Source organism: Natrix helvetica (genome assembly GCF_964273705.1).
Source record: "Natrix helvetica genome assembly, chromosome: 1".
Lineage (NCBI taxonomy): Eukaryota > Metazoa > Chordata > Lepidosauria > Squamata > Natricidae > Natrix > Natrix helvetica.
Genome location: NC_138548.1, coordinates 351,165,463 through 351,184,294, shown reverse-complemented (window position 1 = coordinate 351,184,294; position 18,832 = coordinate 351,165,463). Strand labels below are relative to the sequence as shown.

The following is an 18,832-nucleotide window of genomic DNA, read 5'->3' as shown; positions in this document are numbered from 1 at the left end:
ATTCAAGGCTAATGAAGAACAACGTAAGCGTTTCGTATGGTTTCACCAAATCTTTATGGTGAATATCTGTGTCTTGAATTACTGACTACATCCCATCCCATCCTATTATGCAAAGATAAATACAGCTGGACAAGCGGGTTTATTTAGCAGATAAAATATGAAATCTATGGAGTATAAATAAAAATTTGCCCTTCTCCTATGAGAATAACAGTCTGTTCCTATGTTCTTTCTTTGGTTTGATGGCCCATCACAGCTTGTCTAAATGCCTCTAGATCAGGGGTGTCAAACTCAAGGTCCGTACTTACATCTGGACTGCCGGGCCGCCCTGGAAACAGCGGTCTGCCTCGTGATGCCTCCGCCAGCAAAAATAGAGCTCGGGAGGGCCGCATATGGCCCACATAGGCTCCATTTTCAGTCGCAACCGCCACCTGCAACCCTTTGCCAGTGAGCTCAGGGGGGCTCCATTTTCGCTGGCAGAGGATTGCAGGTGGCCGGACGGGCCAAAAATGGAGCTTGAGAGCCCATTTTTGTTGAAAGAGCATTTGGGCCACAGGCGCCCCCGACGAATGATGTCAAGCTGGCCATGCCCCCTGGCCTTGTCCCCTCCCATACCCCATCCCCGAGGTCAAACGCAACCCTGATGCGACCCTCAATGAAATCGAGCTTGACACCCCTGCTCTACATATACACACTTTGCTTAAGCTATTGTGGTGCTTTCCTGAGGAGAACTGGGCAATAGATGTCTCTTTATCCCTGAAGATGAAGACTGGGGAGAAAAATACTATTGAAAGCAGTCCACAGATCATTGCCGAGTGGGGCGAAACCCAGTTTGAAATTCTACTTTTGCGGAGATTAGACGTCAATTGTCCTGCAATCTAGTGTCTTCAAGAGGTGATTGGATGCCTGCTCCCATAATCCCTAGCAAAATTGCTATACCAGGAAGGGATACAAACAACGTACCGTAATTATTCTGAATCATCCCTTTATTAAGAAAAATGTTTCTTATTTGAAAATGTTTTTATTTTGGGTTGCCCTCTGACATTGGTGCAGGGACGGCTTCACAACGGACAAGTAAGCAGTCGGGTTGCACTGTGTGTAGACAGTTGTGAGAAGGGGGGAAGGAGTGGCTACCTGACAGACTAGCCCTAGGACTATCATATATAGCTGTGATGGTGAGCCTATGGCACGCGTGCCCCAAGTGGCATGTGGAGCCATTTGTTAGGGTGCAGGCGTGGCCCTGTCAACTCCAGCTGCCCCGGCCAGCTGACTTCGGCCTCCATTTTTTGCTGTTTTTCACCCTCCGGAGGGAGGGGACTTCTGGTTTGCGTGTTGGGTTGTTTTTCATGCTCCGGAAGGCTCTGGAAGGCGAAAAACAGCCCTATGGGCAAACCAGAAGTCACCATTCCCAAACTTCCGGATTACTCGTATGGCTCTTTTTCGCACTCCGGAGGTTTCAAGGAAACCTCCTGAAGGCTCTGGAAGGCCTCTGAGGAGGGGGGGGCTGTTTGCCCTCCCCAGGCTTCTAGAAAGCCTCTGGAGCCTGGGAAGGGGGAAAAAAGCGTGCCAAAAGTGGGGGAAGGGTGGGGGTTGCACGCATAGCATTATGGGTGTGGGTGCGCCCGTGCACGAACCCCCTGCTTTTGGCACCTGATCCAGAAATGTTTAGCCGTCCCTGATATTTAGACTCTTGAGGCCCAAAAAATCACCAGAGAAGCACAGAAAGCTAATTTGTGCTGCCACTTCTGGTCGTCTGGAGCTTTTCAGCCGAGTCAATTGCCATTTTCCAAATAAATCAGTGAGGGAAAGTAGCATTGAGTCCTATCCTGAGGTAGCAGCCATATATGTGACTCAAGGCTACCTCCCCCTTTTAATTGCCCTCAGGAGAAATCGTAAGGTGGCCTTTATCATCCACGTACAAGTAGGGCAGGAGAGCTTGTCCAGAGAAGGAGGCCTCGGAGTACAGGTAGTCCTCGACTTAGGACCACAATTGAGTCCGAAATTTCTGTTGCTAAACTGAGACTTTAGTTGTTAAGTGAGTTTTGCCCCATTTTACGACCCCCCTTGCCTCAGTTGTTAAGTGAATCACTGCAGTTGACATGTTAGTATCCCGGTTCTTAAGTGAATCTGGCTTCCCCATGGATTTTGCTTGTCAGAAGGTCGCAAAAGGGGATCGCATCATCTTGGGACACTACAACCGTCATAAAGATGAACCTAGTTGTCAACTGCCTGAATTCTGATCACGTGATCGTGGGTCGCTGCAAAGGTCGTAACTGTGAAAAACGGTCATAAGCCACTTTTTCAAGTTCCTTTGCAAAACTTTGAACGGTCACTAAATGAACTCTTGTGAGTCGAAGACTATCTGTATACATGGAGCAGGGCACTGATCACCCGCCTGCCTTCACAGTTCAGAGATGCTCGATCTTTTTGGGTTTCTCGTTCAGGACCAGAGGAGGGTACTCAGGGGGCCTGAGGTATAGTAACTCTCTCCCCAGTTCCCAAAGAACCAGATGCCAACCTCTGGGCCATATTCAACCTCCTCATTCTTCCTCATCACAGATCTTTTACAGGTAAGGGTAAAGGTTCCCCTCACACATACATGCTAGTCGTTCCTGACTCTATGGGGCGATGCTCATCTCCGTTTCAAAGCCGAGGAGCCAGCGTTGTCCAAAGATGTCTCCGTGGTCATGTGGCCAGCACGACTAAACGCAGAAGATGCATGGAATGCTGTTACCTTCCCACCACAGGTGGGCCCTATTTTTCTACTTCCATTTTTACGTGCTTTTGAACTGCTAGATTGGCAGAAGCTGGGACAAGTAACGGGAGCTCACTCCATTATGCGGCGCTAGGGATTCAAACTATCGAACTGCCGACTTTTCTGATCGACAAGCTCAGCATCTAAGCCACTGAACCACCGCATCCCTTTTACAGATCTTTTAGCCACCCCAATACTCTCTTCCTATGCTGATATCCCAGACATGTCTCCCACTTGCAAAACCTTCCTGTCCCAGCATGTAGAAACAGACATTGAATAGCTCAGAGTTCCTGGGAATATCCTGAATCTCTCCTCCCACTTTCACACTTCTGCTGTCTTTGGAGAGGACTAGCTAAGCATTCACTGTGTCAGGATCCAGAGTTACCATATTTTTCAGAGTATAGACGCACCGGAATATAAGACACACCAAGATTTTGAAGAGGCAAATTAAAATAAAAATTTGCACTCTGCACACCTCCCCAAAAAGGCCTGGTTTTTTTTGTGAAAATTGTTTGTTCGGTTTTTTCCCCCCCAAAAAAGAGCATGAATAGGTTTTAGGAGGTTTGTGGAGTGCTCCTGGGGGCTGGGGAGGATTTCTGCCCTCCCCAACCTCTAGGAGCACCCTATAAGCCTCCTAAAGGCTCTGCACAGCCATTTTGGTGAAGGGGACAGGGTTTCGGGAGGCAAAAGAATGTTGTATTCAGTGTATAAGATGCACCCAGATTTTCAGCCTCCTTTTTGAGGGAAAAGGGTACGTCTTATACTCTGAAAAATATAGTATGTTTTCTTTGGGGCGAAGAAAGGGAAAAAGAATGTAAAGGGCGAAGGATAGGATGCTTGAAGTTGGAAGTCTTGGGCAATGTCGCCCAGCCTGGCATCACTTTTGGAGGTTTGGCACTACAACTACCAGAATTCCAAGCAAGCGTGGCCAGTTCTGAGCATTGTAGTTTAAATAGGTCTGGATGCTGTCACATCAGGAAAGAATGTAGAGTTAGAAGGGACCTTGGAGGTCTACTAGTCCAACCCTCCCCTGCTCAAGCAGGAAACCCTATACCAAGGGTGACAAACCCGCGGCATCACGTCGTCATGTGACGTATCACAACTTTCCCTTCACTAAACCGGGGGTGGGGGTAGCCATCACATGACTCATCCAGCCTGCGGGCTGCGTGTTTGACACCCCTTCCCTATACCATTTCAGACAAATGGTTGTCCATTCTCTTCTTAAAAACCTCCCGTGTTAGAGCAATCATGGCCAAACAAATCCAGTCAGGGTTTTGCTGGCTTTAAAAAGGCTTTGTCGGACCTGCCACAACTTAATAGAAACAATCCTTGGTTCCATCTGTTGATAAAGGTATATAGTTTTATTAGAGATCAAATGCACTGCAGTAGTGCAAAGCCAGAACTGAGAATCGCGCGCCCAAATCTGCTAGGTTCAACTTTTTCCTCCCTTAACTGTTTCTCATGGCCCATGATTCAGGCAAGATGTTTTCATAATGGTCAGTCCAGCCTTGGCATGTGACTCCCTCCTTCTTCCAGCTATGTGATCTTGAGGCAGCATCTCCAGGAGATACAGCCATTACTTTCATCTCCCCAAGAATTCCCCCCTTCATTCCCTCTCTCCACTGATCATGGAAGTCTGTCATTGGGAAGTACAAGCAAGCATAAGATGGCAGCTGACAGGGTTAGTTAGAATGGTTTGTTAATACAGATCAGTTTGCCATCTACATCCTGGGTAAAAATGGTTGTCCATTCTCTTCTTTAAAACCTTCCGTGTTAGAGCAATCATGGCCAAACAAATCCAGTCAGGGTTTTGCTGGCTTTAAAAAGGCTTTGTCGGACCTGCCACAACTTAATAGAAACAATCCTTGGTTCTGTGAAATAGACAAGGGACTTGTACAACAAAAATCCTAATAAATACCACTTATTTAATGACAACATCCAGCACGAAGAGTTCCAAGAATTTGAACAAAGAGGATTTTTCTTACTCATGGATTCAGGAGGGGGAAAAAAGTGACTAACGTTTTTGCTCCTTGATTATGATTTCTATATGCTTTCATTCTGGTTTTTGAGGAAGTGGAAAGAAATTGCAATGCAACAAATCAAAGCTAGCTTCTCTCTCCCTCTCTCTCTGTCACACACACACACACACACACACACACACCACACATACACCCGTCCATCCATCCATCAATACTGGTCCGCATATTTGGATTTCTTGTGTACACACACACACTCACACACACACGTACATTTTATTTTAATGTTTCTAGGTACCCAGAGTCACTCTGCAGCAAGAGAAGCAGGAAACTAATTAAATTTACTTAAATAAATAGGTTCTTCATAGCATTTTATTTATGTCTTTTAGCTTTGTATAGAGACAGTCACTAAGCCACTAAGCAAGGACTATCTGTAATTTGAGATCTGGGAGCCACGAATTCAATCAACCAATTTGCCACTCAGTGACTGCAGTATTTTGTCAAATCCAAGGGCTTTTCAATGGAAATTAAATATTACTTTACGATGCAGAAAAGCCAGCACTGATTTTATTTCCATGCCTGGCAGTATAGCAAAGGTTTTAGTCAAGAGCATACAGCAGCCTCTGCAAAAAAAAAAAATATTTTTAAACAAAATTTTATTGGTTTTTTCAAAAAATAAACAAGGAAAGGGGTAGTGGAATAAGTTACAAATTTTGGCAGTTACAATATGCAGGAGGTGGTCCCTCCCCCAGTACTCATACATTTCATTTATTAATACATTAGATTATTACAAATTGATGGTATTTTGTCAGCATAAAAACTTTTATCTTCAAATAATTTCAATCACTTTACATCAAACAGATTTTCTTGTTCATTTTTGTGATCTGAGTTTTCTCAATGTTGCCCCTTCTCCCCCCGCCAGCAGAGCTCCGGCCCCTCCCGTGTCTTATGTATCTGGTGTAGTATCATCAGGCTTATCTAGGAGGGCTCTATTTTTTTCCATAAAGGCCTGAGCCTCTATGGTTGTATTAATTCTGACTCTTGTGTCCTCCCAGAAGATTAGCATACCTTCAGGCATCAGCCATCTGGACCACACCCCTTTCTGGTATAATTTCTTCGCTTGTTGCGAATAGTTTTTTCTTCTCTCTCTTACTTTCTTAGGGATCTGTTTCAGAATGGCTATTTCTCTATCCTGGTATTTTAGTGCTTGCCCCCTTTGTGCACTCAGAATCTCATCTCTTGTAGTCTTTCTAAGGAATTTAATGTGTACCTCCCTTGGAACATTATGTGTTCTAGCGTATGCTGAGTTTACTCTATAAACCAGGTCCATGTCCCACCCCATCTGTTGTTTGTCTTTTTTAATGTATTCAGCCAAAAGGTTTGTCATAATGTCCCTTAAATCTTCATCATCTGCCTCAATCACATTTTGAAACCTAAGGAAAAAGGACATTCTTTCAAATTCCATTTTTATCTGGTGGTTCTCTAGCTCTTGGTTCCCTTTCTGCACTCCCCCCACCTCCCCCCTCATCTCAGCCGACTCCTCCTCCAAAAGATCCAGTCTCTGTGAATTATTAATTGCCCGGTCTTGGTTCTCTCTAAGCTGCTCATTCATCTCCTTGAATTGATTTTTTAAATCCTCCTGTCCCTTTAAAATCTGTTGAAACATCTGCTGAAAGTCCACCTCAGAGGGCTTGGGCTGAAGCAGGGAGGTTAAAGTCTGTTGTCCGCTGGGGCTGGACGCTGAGGATGTCGGGGCGGAGACTGCAAAGCCCGGCTTTCCCGGGGGTGGTCTTTTGGGTGGCATTATAATGAGCAAAGAGATAACAATGTCAATACAGAGAGGAAACAATTAGGGAGCCCACCAAAAGTGCACAGGGCGAGCAGAACCTGCCCGTCGCGAACCGCAGCTGGAACCAGAAGTGCCTCTGAAAAAATTAAGGCATCCATTTGGCCCCTTAAAAACTATCCCCCCAAATGCAGAATAATGGGTGGGTCATACTTGTTAAACACCAGAGGTATTTATTTTGTATCCCTAGTTAGGAGTAATTGATAAGGTAAAGGTAACACATATGTGCTAATCGTTCCTAACTCTAGGGACAGTGCTCATCTCCATTTCAAAGCCAAAGAGCTGAAGACTGTCTCCATGGTCATGTGGCAGGCATGACTAAATGCTGACGGCACATGGAACGCTCTTACCTTCCCACCAAAGGTGGTCCCGATGTTTCTACTTGCATTTTTACTTGCTTTCGAACAGCTAGGCTGGCAAAAGCTGGGACAAGTAACAGGAGCTCATTCCATTACACGGCACTAGGGATTCAAACTGCCGAACTGTCGACTTTTCTGATCAACAAGCTCAACGACTTAGCCACTGAGCCACCGTGGCCCTGGGAGTAATCGATACCAAACCCCTGTTCAGGAAACAGAAATGTCCTTCAGAAGGCTGAGAGTAGATCATGTTTGACTGTTTTAGGACGCGGTGACGTTTGTGTGGTTTTTCCCAGGGGTGGCTGGTATTTTGAGACTTTCTCCTTCATGTGAAATTTCTGGTGTTTCACTATGTGCGACCGGTGAGTGAAGCACTTCCAGCACTCCAGGCATTTGTAAGGTTTCTCCCCCGTGTGGACTCGCTTGTGAGCCAAGACGTTGGATCGGTCCGAAAAGCGTTTCCCACACTCAGGCCTGACACGCGTAGGGTGTCAGGCCTGCAGTCATATTCCGTTGAGGATCTTTGGCCTGCCACTCTCTCTCTCTCTTTCTTTACTATGCTCTTTTATTAGTGGGGAATTGGGAGGGGGGATAATGAGGAGTAGAATGTGTTGTTGTTAAAACATTCCTTTCTAGAAGCCCAAGGTCATCCATTGTCTCCGCACCTCTGCACCTGAACGGAACTAGGTGGGTGGAAATGCCAGCGTGGCAGAGGAAGATTGGACCATGTGATGGACTTGTGGGTGTGGGGACAAGATCGTGAACTTTCAACTGGGTGGAAACCCAGGAAGCTTTCAGATTCCGGTTTCCACAGATGTGCCAACATGTCTGTCTTATTAAATTGGAACTTTAATTCTGGATGATGTTTGGAACGCTGACATAGGGCTTCTCCCCCGTGTGAACCCTTTTGTGCCTGGCGGGGGAAGTGCTGTCAGAAAAACATTTCCTATACTCTGAGCACACGTACGGCTTCTCTCCCATGTGGATGCGCTGATGTTTGACCAAGCCTGGCCGCTGGGTAAAGAATTTCCCACCCTCCAAGCAGGTGTAAGTATTCATTACACTGATGTTAATTCTCTAATTTTACAATAAGAATGAGAAGCATAATAGACCTATTTCATTTCTCCCTCTTAACATATATTCTAATGAATATAATAATAATATTTAACACAATAGCCTTGTCAGTCATATCAGTAAAAATCATATAGTTTACATCTCTGTCTTAACATATTTTCTATATTTCACTGATCTCCATTTATTTCTAACTCCTGTTTTTGTTCTCAGACCATCCATAAAAAAGCTCCCATGTCATATAATACTCAGTTTGTTCTTTCTCCTGGATAGGCAGCGTTAATCTATTCATTTCTGCACATTCTAATATTTTCCTAATCTCATTCTCATCAGTAGGGACCTCTTCACTCTTCACCAGTTTTGTGCAAATACAATTCTAGCTGCAGTTAGTACATGTATCATGAAGTATGCATTTCCTTTACTATAGGTTTCGGGCAAAATCCCCAGGAAAATATTTCTGGTTTTGGTTTGGAGCCCAAAATTTCTGTTGCTAAGAGAGACAGCTGTTAAATGAGTTTTTCCCCATTTATGACTGTTCTAGTCATAGTTGTTAAGTGAATCACTGGAGTTACCGTATTTTTCACAGTATAAGACGGACCTTTTTCTCTCAAAAAAGAGGCTGAAAATCTGGGCGCATCTTATACACTGAATACAGCATTTTTGAGTGAGAGTAACAGGTCCAAGATCACCCAACTGGCCTTGTACCTAAGGCAGGATTAGAACACATGGCTTACAGCTTGATTTCTTCACCACCACTCTAGATTGGCTTCTTCTTTTACTCAAGTTACTTTTAGTTATTCAATAAATGGCAGAGTGGCTTAAAGCAAGAAAGAAAAACAGTGTTTTTCTCAATTAATGTATTTATTTAATAATGTATTTCATTTTTACAATTCTATTAACAATTCTTTTTTTATTTTGGCTTGAACCAGGAGACACATTTAGGACATATAGCGCTCATGTTTTCTATCTTGATAACAGATGTTTTATTTTTTTCTGTTTTCTGTGCATTTTCTGTTTCTATGTATTGCACTGACTACATTTATTGGCATAAAATTGTAAAAGAAGGAACTTAAATCCACGAGACACCTATAAAATTACAATCAATCTCACAATCAGTAGTCCAGCTGTTGTAGATAACTTACGTATGTATAGAAAGACAGAAAAAGGCCTAAGATTTGTTTAAAAACATCAACAATCCTGTGAGGCCATAAAGCTTATATTGAGTGTAATATTTGATGAAGCCCTACTAGAGTTTGTTGGATTATGACAATTATGTGACAAAAGGAAACTGGTTAAAAAGGGAGAAGGAAAGAAAAAAAAGAAGGGAAAGATTACAGAATATACCGAGTTATGGACACCTAAACAACCATTGATTGCAGCTAACATGAAACAAATAAGGCATGATCCATAAATGGGATGGAGAGCTGTGACAGACATATAAAATCATGATTGACAGGCTTACCTGTAAGGTACCTTTAATGCTGATACACCTGAACACATGATGCTAAAGCCTATAAAGCTCCTAGGACACCTCGGTTTCTTTAGTCAGAGAAATAGAAATGATGATCAAGTTATTCCTTTATAGACTGATTGACTGATCAGGGTGGCATAGAAGAATAAAGGAAGATGAAGTAGCAAAAAGCTGAGGAAACTCTGCTTTAAGGGCTTTCAGAGATCCCCGCTTGACAAATAGGGATTTTCCCAAGGTTTTGCCTATGGTTCTCCCTTCTTTTAGAGGAGTGCCACGCAGGAACCGTCGTACAAATAGAAACAGGGCCGAAGGGTCTCTCCATCCAAGGAAGTGTCTGAGAATGTATGGAGGAGAGCTGCGGTTCTGGCATCAAAGAAGCTCACTTGTCCCACTTCGCAGTTGAGAGAGATGCGGATCCTTGTGGGCTTCTCACTCAGAATCAGTGCTGAGCGTGCTGAAGGAGAGATGGCCTTGTATTTCCCTTCATATTCCTCAAACTCCCAGCACCTGGTCTGCACATAAACATTTTTTAAGTTCAGTGGATCGTTGGCAACACCTACACACCATTTTTTACTTTTTACAATAACTTCCCAGAAATGTCGCCCCGATGAGAACCTCTGACAGCCAAGGACATAAGGATTATATACAAATCCCTTGCTGTTTGGGACAGGATATGTTCCTTTAACTGGCTTAACTCCTGTGACACTTTTTTGATCTTTGGAGACATCAAGGCCAGGATTGGCTGTTTCTGGATCCAGAGTTACATTCACTGTAAGAGGGACGGGAAGGAAGGAGAAAAAACAAGAGCTTCAGCTTGAGGCCTAGTTTGTGTCTTCACCCCCAAGAGCTTAACCCTAAGGCCTCTTGTGTGAATGGAGTTCAGCTTCCAAAAAAACCCTCTAGGACTGAAAGACTTGTTTTTTAAAACAACACCTAAGCCATTGTCTGGTCAAGAGTCCTCCAACTTTGGCAGCTGTGAGACTTGTGGACTTCGACTCCCAGAATTCTCCTGATGGGGCTGCTAGTCTCTAGGTCCTCTCTGCTCCCTTTTCTCCAAGCACTTGGGCTCCCCCACTGTCTTACTCCCATCCTCTGTTAACTGCCGGCCTGTTCAGTGCCCCTCTGGCCTTCTCGTTCTATTCACTTAGGTTACCTTCCCCACCTGCCAGTCCATCTGCCTCCCCTTCAGTTGCCACTAAGCTGCATGCCTTTCAGGATCCATTCATTACCTGTACCTCTCTTGGCCCTTCCGCTAAGATCTTCAAATCCCTGACTCCACTGGTCAATTCACCTGGTCTCTAGTATCCCATGTGTCCCTCCCTCTGCTAATTGCCCTCCAGCTAGGCCATGCTGGCTGGAGAACTCTGGGAACTGAAGTGCACAAGTGGCCAAGGTTGAAGACCCCTGGCCAAGTCCTTCAAACACTTCATAGTGCTCCAGCCTCCATGCATAATTCTCTTTAGCTACCTTCTTGCAAATGAGATTAATGGGATTGGGAGTGAAGGGTGGTTGGCTTTGACTTCACTGATTTGGTGAGACAGCCAAGGTTGAACAGGGACTCTACCTGGAGCATAAATCCAGAGGATCAGGCAGAGCAAGAGGCTGCCATGTTTCAATTCTCTACTGGCAGAGTCAGAAGAATCCGCCTGAGGGAACTTGGGACATAGGATGGAATGTGAGGAATCTCCGTCCTTTTCTCTACAAGCATCAGGGTATCACAGGCATGTACAAAAGGGGAGGATCTTGCACAGGAAACCTCAGTCTGATGGGCCTCAATGCGGAGGCAACCTTGGTCCTCCAACCTAGCTTCATACGAATTCTATGTTTCTTTCAGTCCCAGGCCGGATTTTCCCATTTGTTCAGATATTTCATTCTACACCAAGATTGACTTCAGTTTTTTAGATGATGTGTAGAATGGAACAGAGGCAGAATGGAGGAGAGTGGAGTGAAGTGAAGTAGGCGTAAAGGAGTAGAACAGAACAGAAGAACAGCTTTATTTGGCCAAGTGTGATCAGACACACAAGGAATTTGTCTCCGCTGCATAAGCTCATATTTTACATATAAATAGGAATTCTTTATAAATCATAAAATCATTAAAGTTTACTGGATCATCATAGTCTTTAAGGTACCTAATCCTATATTTTCCTTTTCTGTTAATTTATGATATTTCTCTTAAAGTTACTGGCATCAGAACTTAAAATAGCAAGCAATTCCAATTCCTATAACTCATATTTACCTTTGTGTAGTTGAAGTCCACTTTCCAGAGTATCTGGGGAAGAAAAGGGAGGAATTCAGCATCTCATCACTGGAATTGGAGCACCAGAAGGGCCTCCCTTCAGATACCCCGGTTTGCTTTCCTTGGACTCAAATCAGGAAATAAGGAATATGGAAAGCCACAAGCCAAAATGTCATTGGTGGCTCTATATATTCCATCGGGTATAAATATATTCTACTATATATTCCGTACACAGGTAGTTCTCAACCATTTGTGTAGTGAAGTTACAGCGCCACTGATAAAAGTGATTTATGACCAGTTCACCCACTTACGACAGTTGCAGCCCCCCCAGTTACATGATCAAAATTTAGGCACTGGGAACCAGCTTGTATTTACGATGGTTGCAGCATCTGATGGTTCTGGAATTGTCTTCCTCAACCTCCCTGGGGAGCTTCTGACAGGCAAAATCAATGCATGAAGCCAGATTCATTTATCAACCATGATTCACTTAACAGCTATGAATTTCTGAATAACTGTGGCAAAAACATTTGTAAAATGGGGCACTGTTCACTTAACAACTGCCTTGCTTAGTAACAGAAATGTTCAGCTGAACTGAGATCATAAGTCAAGAATCACCTGTATATATTCCATTATACTTAGTGGAAACTTATTGCTTCCCCAATGATCAGTGCACATTCAAGATTCAATGAATACAGGTTGTGTCAATTTACAATCATAACTTCACCACTGATCCTGAAATCGATCCCTCTTTGATCCACGTGACACCAACTGAGAATCTCTCTTGGATGCTCAAAATGTCATCCAGCGTAAAATCCTGGTGGCTGTTTTTTACCTCTCCATTTTTTCATGGCACTTTTCAGAAGCACAGTCATATCACTGTAATCCCAGATTGTCCACTTCGGCTCTAGAAGTAAATCCACCGGATTGTCATATATTTTCTTAGCCTGGTACCTGGCAAGACCAAATAACAGAATAAGAGTTGGAAGAGACCTTGTAGGTCATTTAGTCCAAACCCTCTCACATACACACACACACAAGTAGGAGGACCTACACTGTTTCTGACAAAAGGCACTCTGGTCTCTTCTTGAAAGCTTCCAGTGATGAAGCTCCCACAAGGTCTGAAGGAAAGCTGTTGCAGTGGTTCATTCTCCTGAGTCAGAAAATTTCTCCTTATTTCTAGGGTGAATCTCTCCTCGATCACTTTACATCCATTATTCCTAGTCTGGCATTCAAGTGCTTTGGAAAACAGATTGAACTCCTTCCTCTCTGTGACAGACACTCAAATATTGGAACACTGCCATCCTGTCTCCCCTGGTCCTTCTCTTCCCCAGTTCCTGTAACCGTTATCAACCTGCCAATAGAAGAAGCTTTCTAAACCATCAGATGGTGCTTGGGGATTGGCTAGCGACAGGATCCATTCTGGGTTGGTCACTAGAGGTTTTTTCTTCTGAGCTTTCAGACTCGTGTTGGATCATTGGTTGCCCTCTCCCCTCTTTGGAAGAGCTCTATAGCTCCCGCTGCCTCAAGAAAGTTCAAAACGTTCTTAAAGATCCATCTCATCCTGGAGACCCTTTTTTGAACTATTGCCATCTGGCAAATGGTACAGGACAATATAAACAAGGACGAATGGGCTGAAAAACAGCTTCTATCCCAGATTAGGAACGATGTTGAATTCTTATGTATAGTGCAATACTAATGCAGTATCAGGGGTTTTCAATTCAATTGTGTAGAATGTGAAGATGTGTGTTTTTCTATCAATATTATTATTATAAACTTTTACTCATTAAACATGAAACTCAGTCAACTGAATCAAGTCAATGGTTTTTGTGATGCATTATTATTGTTGTTTTCTTTGTATGTTGTACACTGAAGATGGCATTTAATTTCACTGTACGAGGTTCAGTGACAATAAATTTAAACTTAAAGGTAATGCAATGAAATATCAGTTAACATCTGTCACAGTATCCCTGTAATCACAGTTTGGGTGCTTGGAAACTGGCATGTATTTTTTATGATACTTGCATTACTTAGAATAGCTTAAATCCTACAATGATACCTTGAAAACCATCAAACATCTGTCTCTTCTTGCGAAGGACTCAATAGGTGGATAAACATTCAAATTTCAATCTAAAAATCAGGCTGACTGTGAAACTAACCATAATAATTGATCATATCAAATGTTGCTAATTATACTGTTGTCTAAGGTTGTCTGAGGAAAAAAGCCCTAATAACACATTATGTAACCTTTACATTCAAATACTGCTAAATAGAAACAGAACTTTCCAAAATAGGAAAACTGCTGGATGAGCTGCTGATCTCTGAGACTATAAAGGAAAGGATGGATTTACTTACTTCTTCAAGACGCTTCCAATGTCCTGAAAATAAAAGAGACAAAGCATTGAAAGGAACCATTTCCTACGCATAAAATTAAATTCTTATATTCACAAAATAAACGAGTGGAAAATCAGACACTAACAAACTTATAAAGTACTTCCATTTTTTCAATGAAAAAAAATCCCATTGCTCTTTTCTCCCCAGCTGTTCAACCTCTTTTGGAGAGGTATTATTTTTACTTTTTTGCCTAAGAAAAATTATACCCCGATTGAATCCAACACAATTACAATATTGGGAAAAAAAAATAGTGCATCAATAGGAGAAAAAAAAATCCCCTGCATTTATACTTCCAGAATCAAGGCACTTTGGAAAATCCAAGTGGTTATAAAACTTTGTAGAAGGTCTTCAGTGTTGGGTTTCTCCTTGCCCTGGAGATTAAGGGGAGGGGGAGACCCTACAAGCCACATCCCCTAATAGGGGATAGGAACCCTAAGCAGGCATTTTTAAAACTGTGATGAATATACAGAGACAGTGATTGGTACTTTGAATTCTTGCTTTTCGCATGTCCTGCTTTTTCTGTATTACATTATGCATCATTGACATTAGTCATTACAGGTAGTCCTTGACTAAAGAGTTCATTTAGTGACCATTCCTTTCCATAGAAAGAGTCAAAAAGATTTCTAAATGAGGAGTTGAAAAAAAGATTTTGAACTTGGTCGAGTGCAGACAGAATCCTGCATGCAGACATGGATAGATATATCAATCTCCAGAAGAGAAGAATGGATGGAAAAAGTGATGGAGCTAAAAAAAAATGACAAAATTAAGTTCTGTAATTAGATATGACCCATTGTTTCTATTTGGAAGCAGCTTCTAAATATTGTGCTTGAGATAAAAAATAAATAAATTCTTGATTTTCCTTATTAGACTAATCTATTTTTATCGAAATGACTAATGATTAAATACGCAAAAATGAAAAGTTGAGGCTGTAATTTTATATTGTATTTTACTGTGCAGAAAAAAAGTTCAGAGGCATTTTTCCTTTTTTCTTTATCCTAACCCTTTCCCATTTCTTATCCTTCTCCATTTCCCTATTTTCTTTATTTCCATTTCTACTTTTCACTATTATAATTTCAACTAAATTTATGAAAAAAGAAAAAAAAAGGAAAGCGTCAAAAAGAGTACTCTGTGGAAGGCACTACAGCCATCTCCCAATACTTGAATGGCTGTCATAGAGAAAAGGGCATCGATTTAGCTCATCACAAGGAGATCCAACCTAAAAAAAGAATTTCCCGACAGTAAGAAGTATTTATCAGTGGAACAGCTTCCCTCCCTGAGTTCTGGGTGCTCCATCACTGGAGGATTCCAATAACAGTTTGGACAACCATGTTTTCGGGATGGTATAAAGACTCCTGTTTGGGCAGAGGATTGGACTAGAAGACCTCCAAGGTCCCTTCCAGCCCTAGGATTCTATGATCTCCACTTCCTGCCTGACCTGTAAGAGTTTGCTGGCTGGTTGCTGAAGCTTCTCTTCTATCTCCTGGATGAGATGGTCAAGAGAGCAGAGTTCCTCCATGTGCCTGGCCAAACCTTTCTCCTTTCTTGCCATAATCTCCTTCTCCGTTTCTTCCATTTCACTCAATAGAAGCTTCTCCTGTCCTTCTAACCAGAGTTGTAGCTCTCTGAATTCAGCCACTACATTTTCTCTCTCTTCTTTGATGAGGTCCTAGAACAAGAAAGTGAAAATGCCAAAGGGAAACTTTTATTTTAATTATTTTACTGAATTATTTTTATTTTTATTATTATAATAATGAAACGGATTCCTTGAAGAATCCAGGTAGGAGAATTTCCTAAGGAGAAAAAAAAATCTTTTTGATATTAAAAAAACACAGCGGGGAAAAGTTTCTAAAAAGAAAGAAAAAGAGGCTCCAGTTTAAATGATCTCTCATGACAATTTTCCTGGCAATCAGGGATTTCAAAAAAGTAGAGAGAAAAATGTTTCACTTAACAATATTTTCCACAAGATGAAATATGGTTTGCCTTAATTTATTAAGCAAGCATAAAACACAACTCATGGGATAGGTGCATTTAACCCAACTGTGACTCAGCCAATGGTGACATCTAAATCCCCAGGTTAAGAACAAGTTCTCTGCCCTAACACCGTCTTTATCTTGAATTTCCTTTAAGTCAGAACTTTTACTAAAACATAGGCTGCCTATTATTAAAGGTGGCGGATGGGGTTCTCCTTCCTATTGGCTCAGAAGATCCTCTCCCTTGGATCAATACTTACAAGCATCTCCTGCACTTTTTTCTCTGTGTCTCTTTTGTATGTAGCTATTTTTTCTTTCTGCTCCTTCTGAGCCTTCAGGCAATCCTCCACCTTCAGCTGAAGAGAAAATAGAAGTTTTGAGTTTATTTCACATACAGAATTACATCGGAGGGAAGACCCAGTTAGAGGATACAGTATATTCAATCCTCATAAATGCATGACAGTTGGCAAACGTCCAAATTTTGATCATGGGACCACGGAATGCTTCAATGATCATAAGGGTGAAAAATATGTCACTTGTTATTATTTATTAATTGTTAAGTTAGTCACACAGCTGTTAAGCGAATCTGGCTTCCCCATTGACTTTGCTGATCGGAAAGTGGCAAAGGATAATGACAAGAGTCCAGGAAACCAACATGACACTTGACAAGGACCTGAATTTTGATCAGTGACACCAGGGATGTCAACAATTGCAGGGAGGGAGATAAGGGGTGGGATAAAGCAGGAAAAAGACTGCGAGGGCTGCCACTGGATGCCCCTCCGCAGCATTTCCTCCCGGCGGACTCCTACCTTGTATTCCTTGAAAGCCTCCTCCGCGGGGATCACCGAGTGGCCCCTATGCTCTTTGGATCGGTCGCAGACCACGCAGATGAGGGTCTGGTGGTCCTTACAAAAGAACTTGAGGGGCTCATGGTGCTTCGGGCAGAAGCTCCCTCCTTCCTCGCCCCAAGTCCGTCCGCTCCGCCTGGCCTCTTCCACCGGCCGCGCCAGCTGCCTGTTGGGGAGGAGGCTGCGGGGCGCGAAGGTCTGTCTGCACTGGGGGCAGGAAGCCTCCGATTCCGACGCCTCCCAACTGCGGGTCAGGCAGTCCCGGCAAAAGTTGTGGCAGCACTCCGGGATGAGGACGGGGTCCTGGAAGAAGCCCAGGCAAATGGAGCATTTGAGTTCTTCCAACAAACCCTGCGAGGACTCTTCGGTCGCCATCGCCGCCTCCCTCGGCCGGGATAAAGAAAGAGAAAGTTCAGTTTGGCTTTTTTTCCTCCAAATCAGGTGAGCGCCTTTGGGTTCCTCCCAGGAGAGAAACAACAATGAATTGTTGCTCTTGCGGTGATCTCCGCTGGCTTCTTAAAGAAGAACTACAGGATTTTAAAAGGAACAAATTGGGGAGGAGCAAAGATTCACGGGACGGACCCCCGATCAATTATTATTGCTGGCCCAACCAGCTCATTAAAGGGGGAAATTCTTTTAAAAACTGTAGAGAAGCAAACAACCCTGGGACGAACCTCGAATCCATTACAATGGATCCTAGCATCTTGTTAAAGAGAACAAAAAGTTTTTAAAAACTGGGCAGAAGCCAAAAATTCATGGAATTTCCCCCCCCCCCCCATCAATTATTGCTCCAAACATTCTGCTATAGGAAGTTAAAACCCATCCCTCTCTTAGAGAAATGAAATATCCTGGGAAATATTGAAAAGGCAGAATATTATATTTCCCTGGATCAGAAACGGAGAAACATGTTTTTAGGGAGGAAGCAGACTCACTCTTTATAGCCCCCACCTTTGTCAATGGGCCATTAAAAAAGCCTGGGTCAGTCTATTCTACATAACAAAGTCCCTCCCTCCAGGGTGATAGGATGAAGGCATGATAGACTTAGCCCTTTACCCATCACACCACGGGGCACCCTGGAAGAAACAATGTTCAACCAAACCTGGACTCAAAGCCTACAGAGTGGCCCCTGCATGGCCCCATGGGATTCTCACAACCATTCAGAATACAAGATCAAGATCAAAGGCCAGAGAGGGCATAAAACCAGGAACTTTCAGCATCTCGGTCTCTTTTCTTCTTCACCCAACATCTGGAAGCATGTGACACCCACCCCTTTTCTGTTGAGGAGCTCAAACGATATGATCCTGTTGACCATTAAACCATGGCTGCCATCATGATGACTTGATTAAAATTCAGTCGCTTGGCAATTGGCTCGTATTTACGATGGTTGCAGGGTCCCTGAGTCATGTGATCAACCTTTGTGATCTCCTGCCAAGTAAAGCCAGTGGAGAAGCCGGATTCACTTAGCAACCATTTGACTAACTTAACAACTGCAGTGATTCACTTAACAACTGTGACAAGAAAGATCGTCATGTAGCGCTACCCCCAAAAGGATCACTGGAGTCCTGGTTCCCCCAGCCCCCTTTTCCAACCATCCAGGCTCCTTCCGCTGATTCAGTCCATTCCTTGTGGCTCCCACTCCACTCTGCTCCCTTTGCTCAGGCCCCTCCACTTTCCTGGCTCAGCTGGACTCTGCCGTCTTCTCCTTCCAGCCGGTCCCCTCTGGAGTCTCCTCTCAGCAGGCAGATCACATGGTTGGGTGGTGGTCAGATGGCCAGTCGGCCTTTCCTCCTCTTTCTCCTCTCTCTCTCTCCTGCTGCTCTTGCTGGTCTCTCCTGCCATTGCCTCTGCTCCTCCATTCGATTCCCCTGCTTGCCTCCCTTTCTCTCCTCTTCCTCCTCCTTTCCCCCCCCCC

General features: G+C 43.4%; 1 protein-coding gene across 1 annotated transcript; it reads right to left on the bottom strand.

Moving 5' to 3' along the window:
* Positions 1–8,941: 8,941 nt before the first annotated feature.
* LOC309381182 (E3 ubiquitin-protein ligase TRIM39-like) lies at positions 8,942–17,295 on the bottom strand (the record flags this gene model as incomplete). Its single annotated transcript, XM_081931893.1, has 7 exons — positions 8,942–10,244; positions 11,712–11,744; positions 12,544–12,662; positions 14,064–14,086; positions 15,538–15,768; positions 16,333–16,428; positions 16,882–17,295. 7 exons carry the CDS (start codon positions 17,293–17,295, stop codon positions 9,736–9,738), a joined length of 1,425 nt encoding a protein of 474 aa, XP_081788019.1. The 3' UTR covers positions 8,942–9,735.
* Between the last annotated feature and the right edge of the window lie 1,537 nt (positions 17,296–18,832).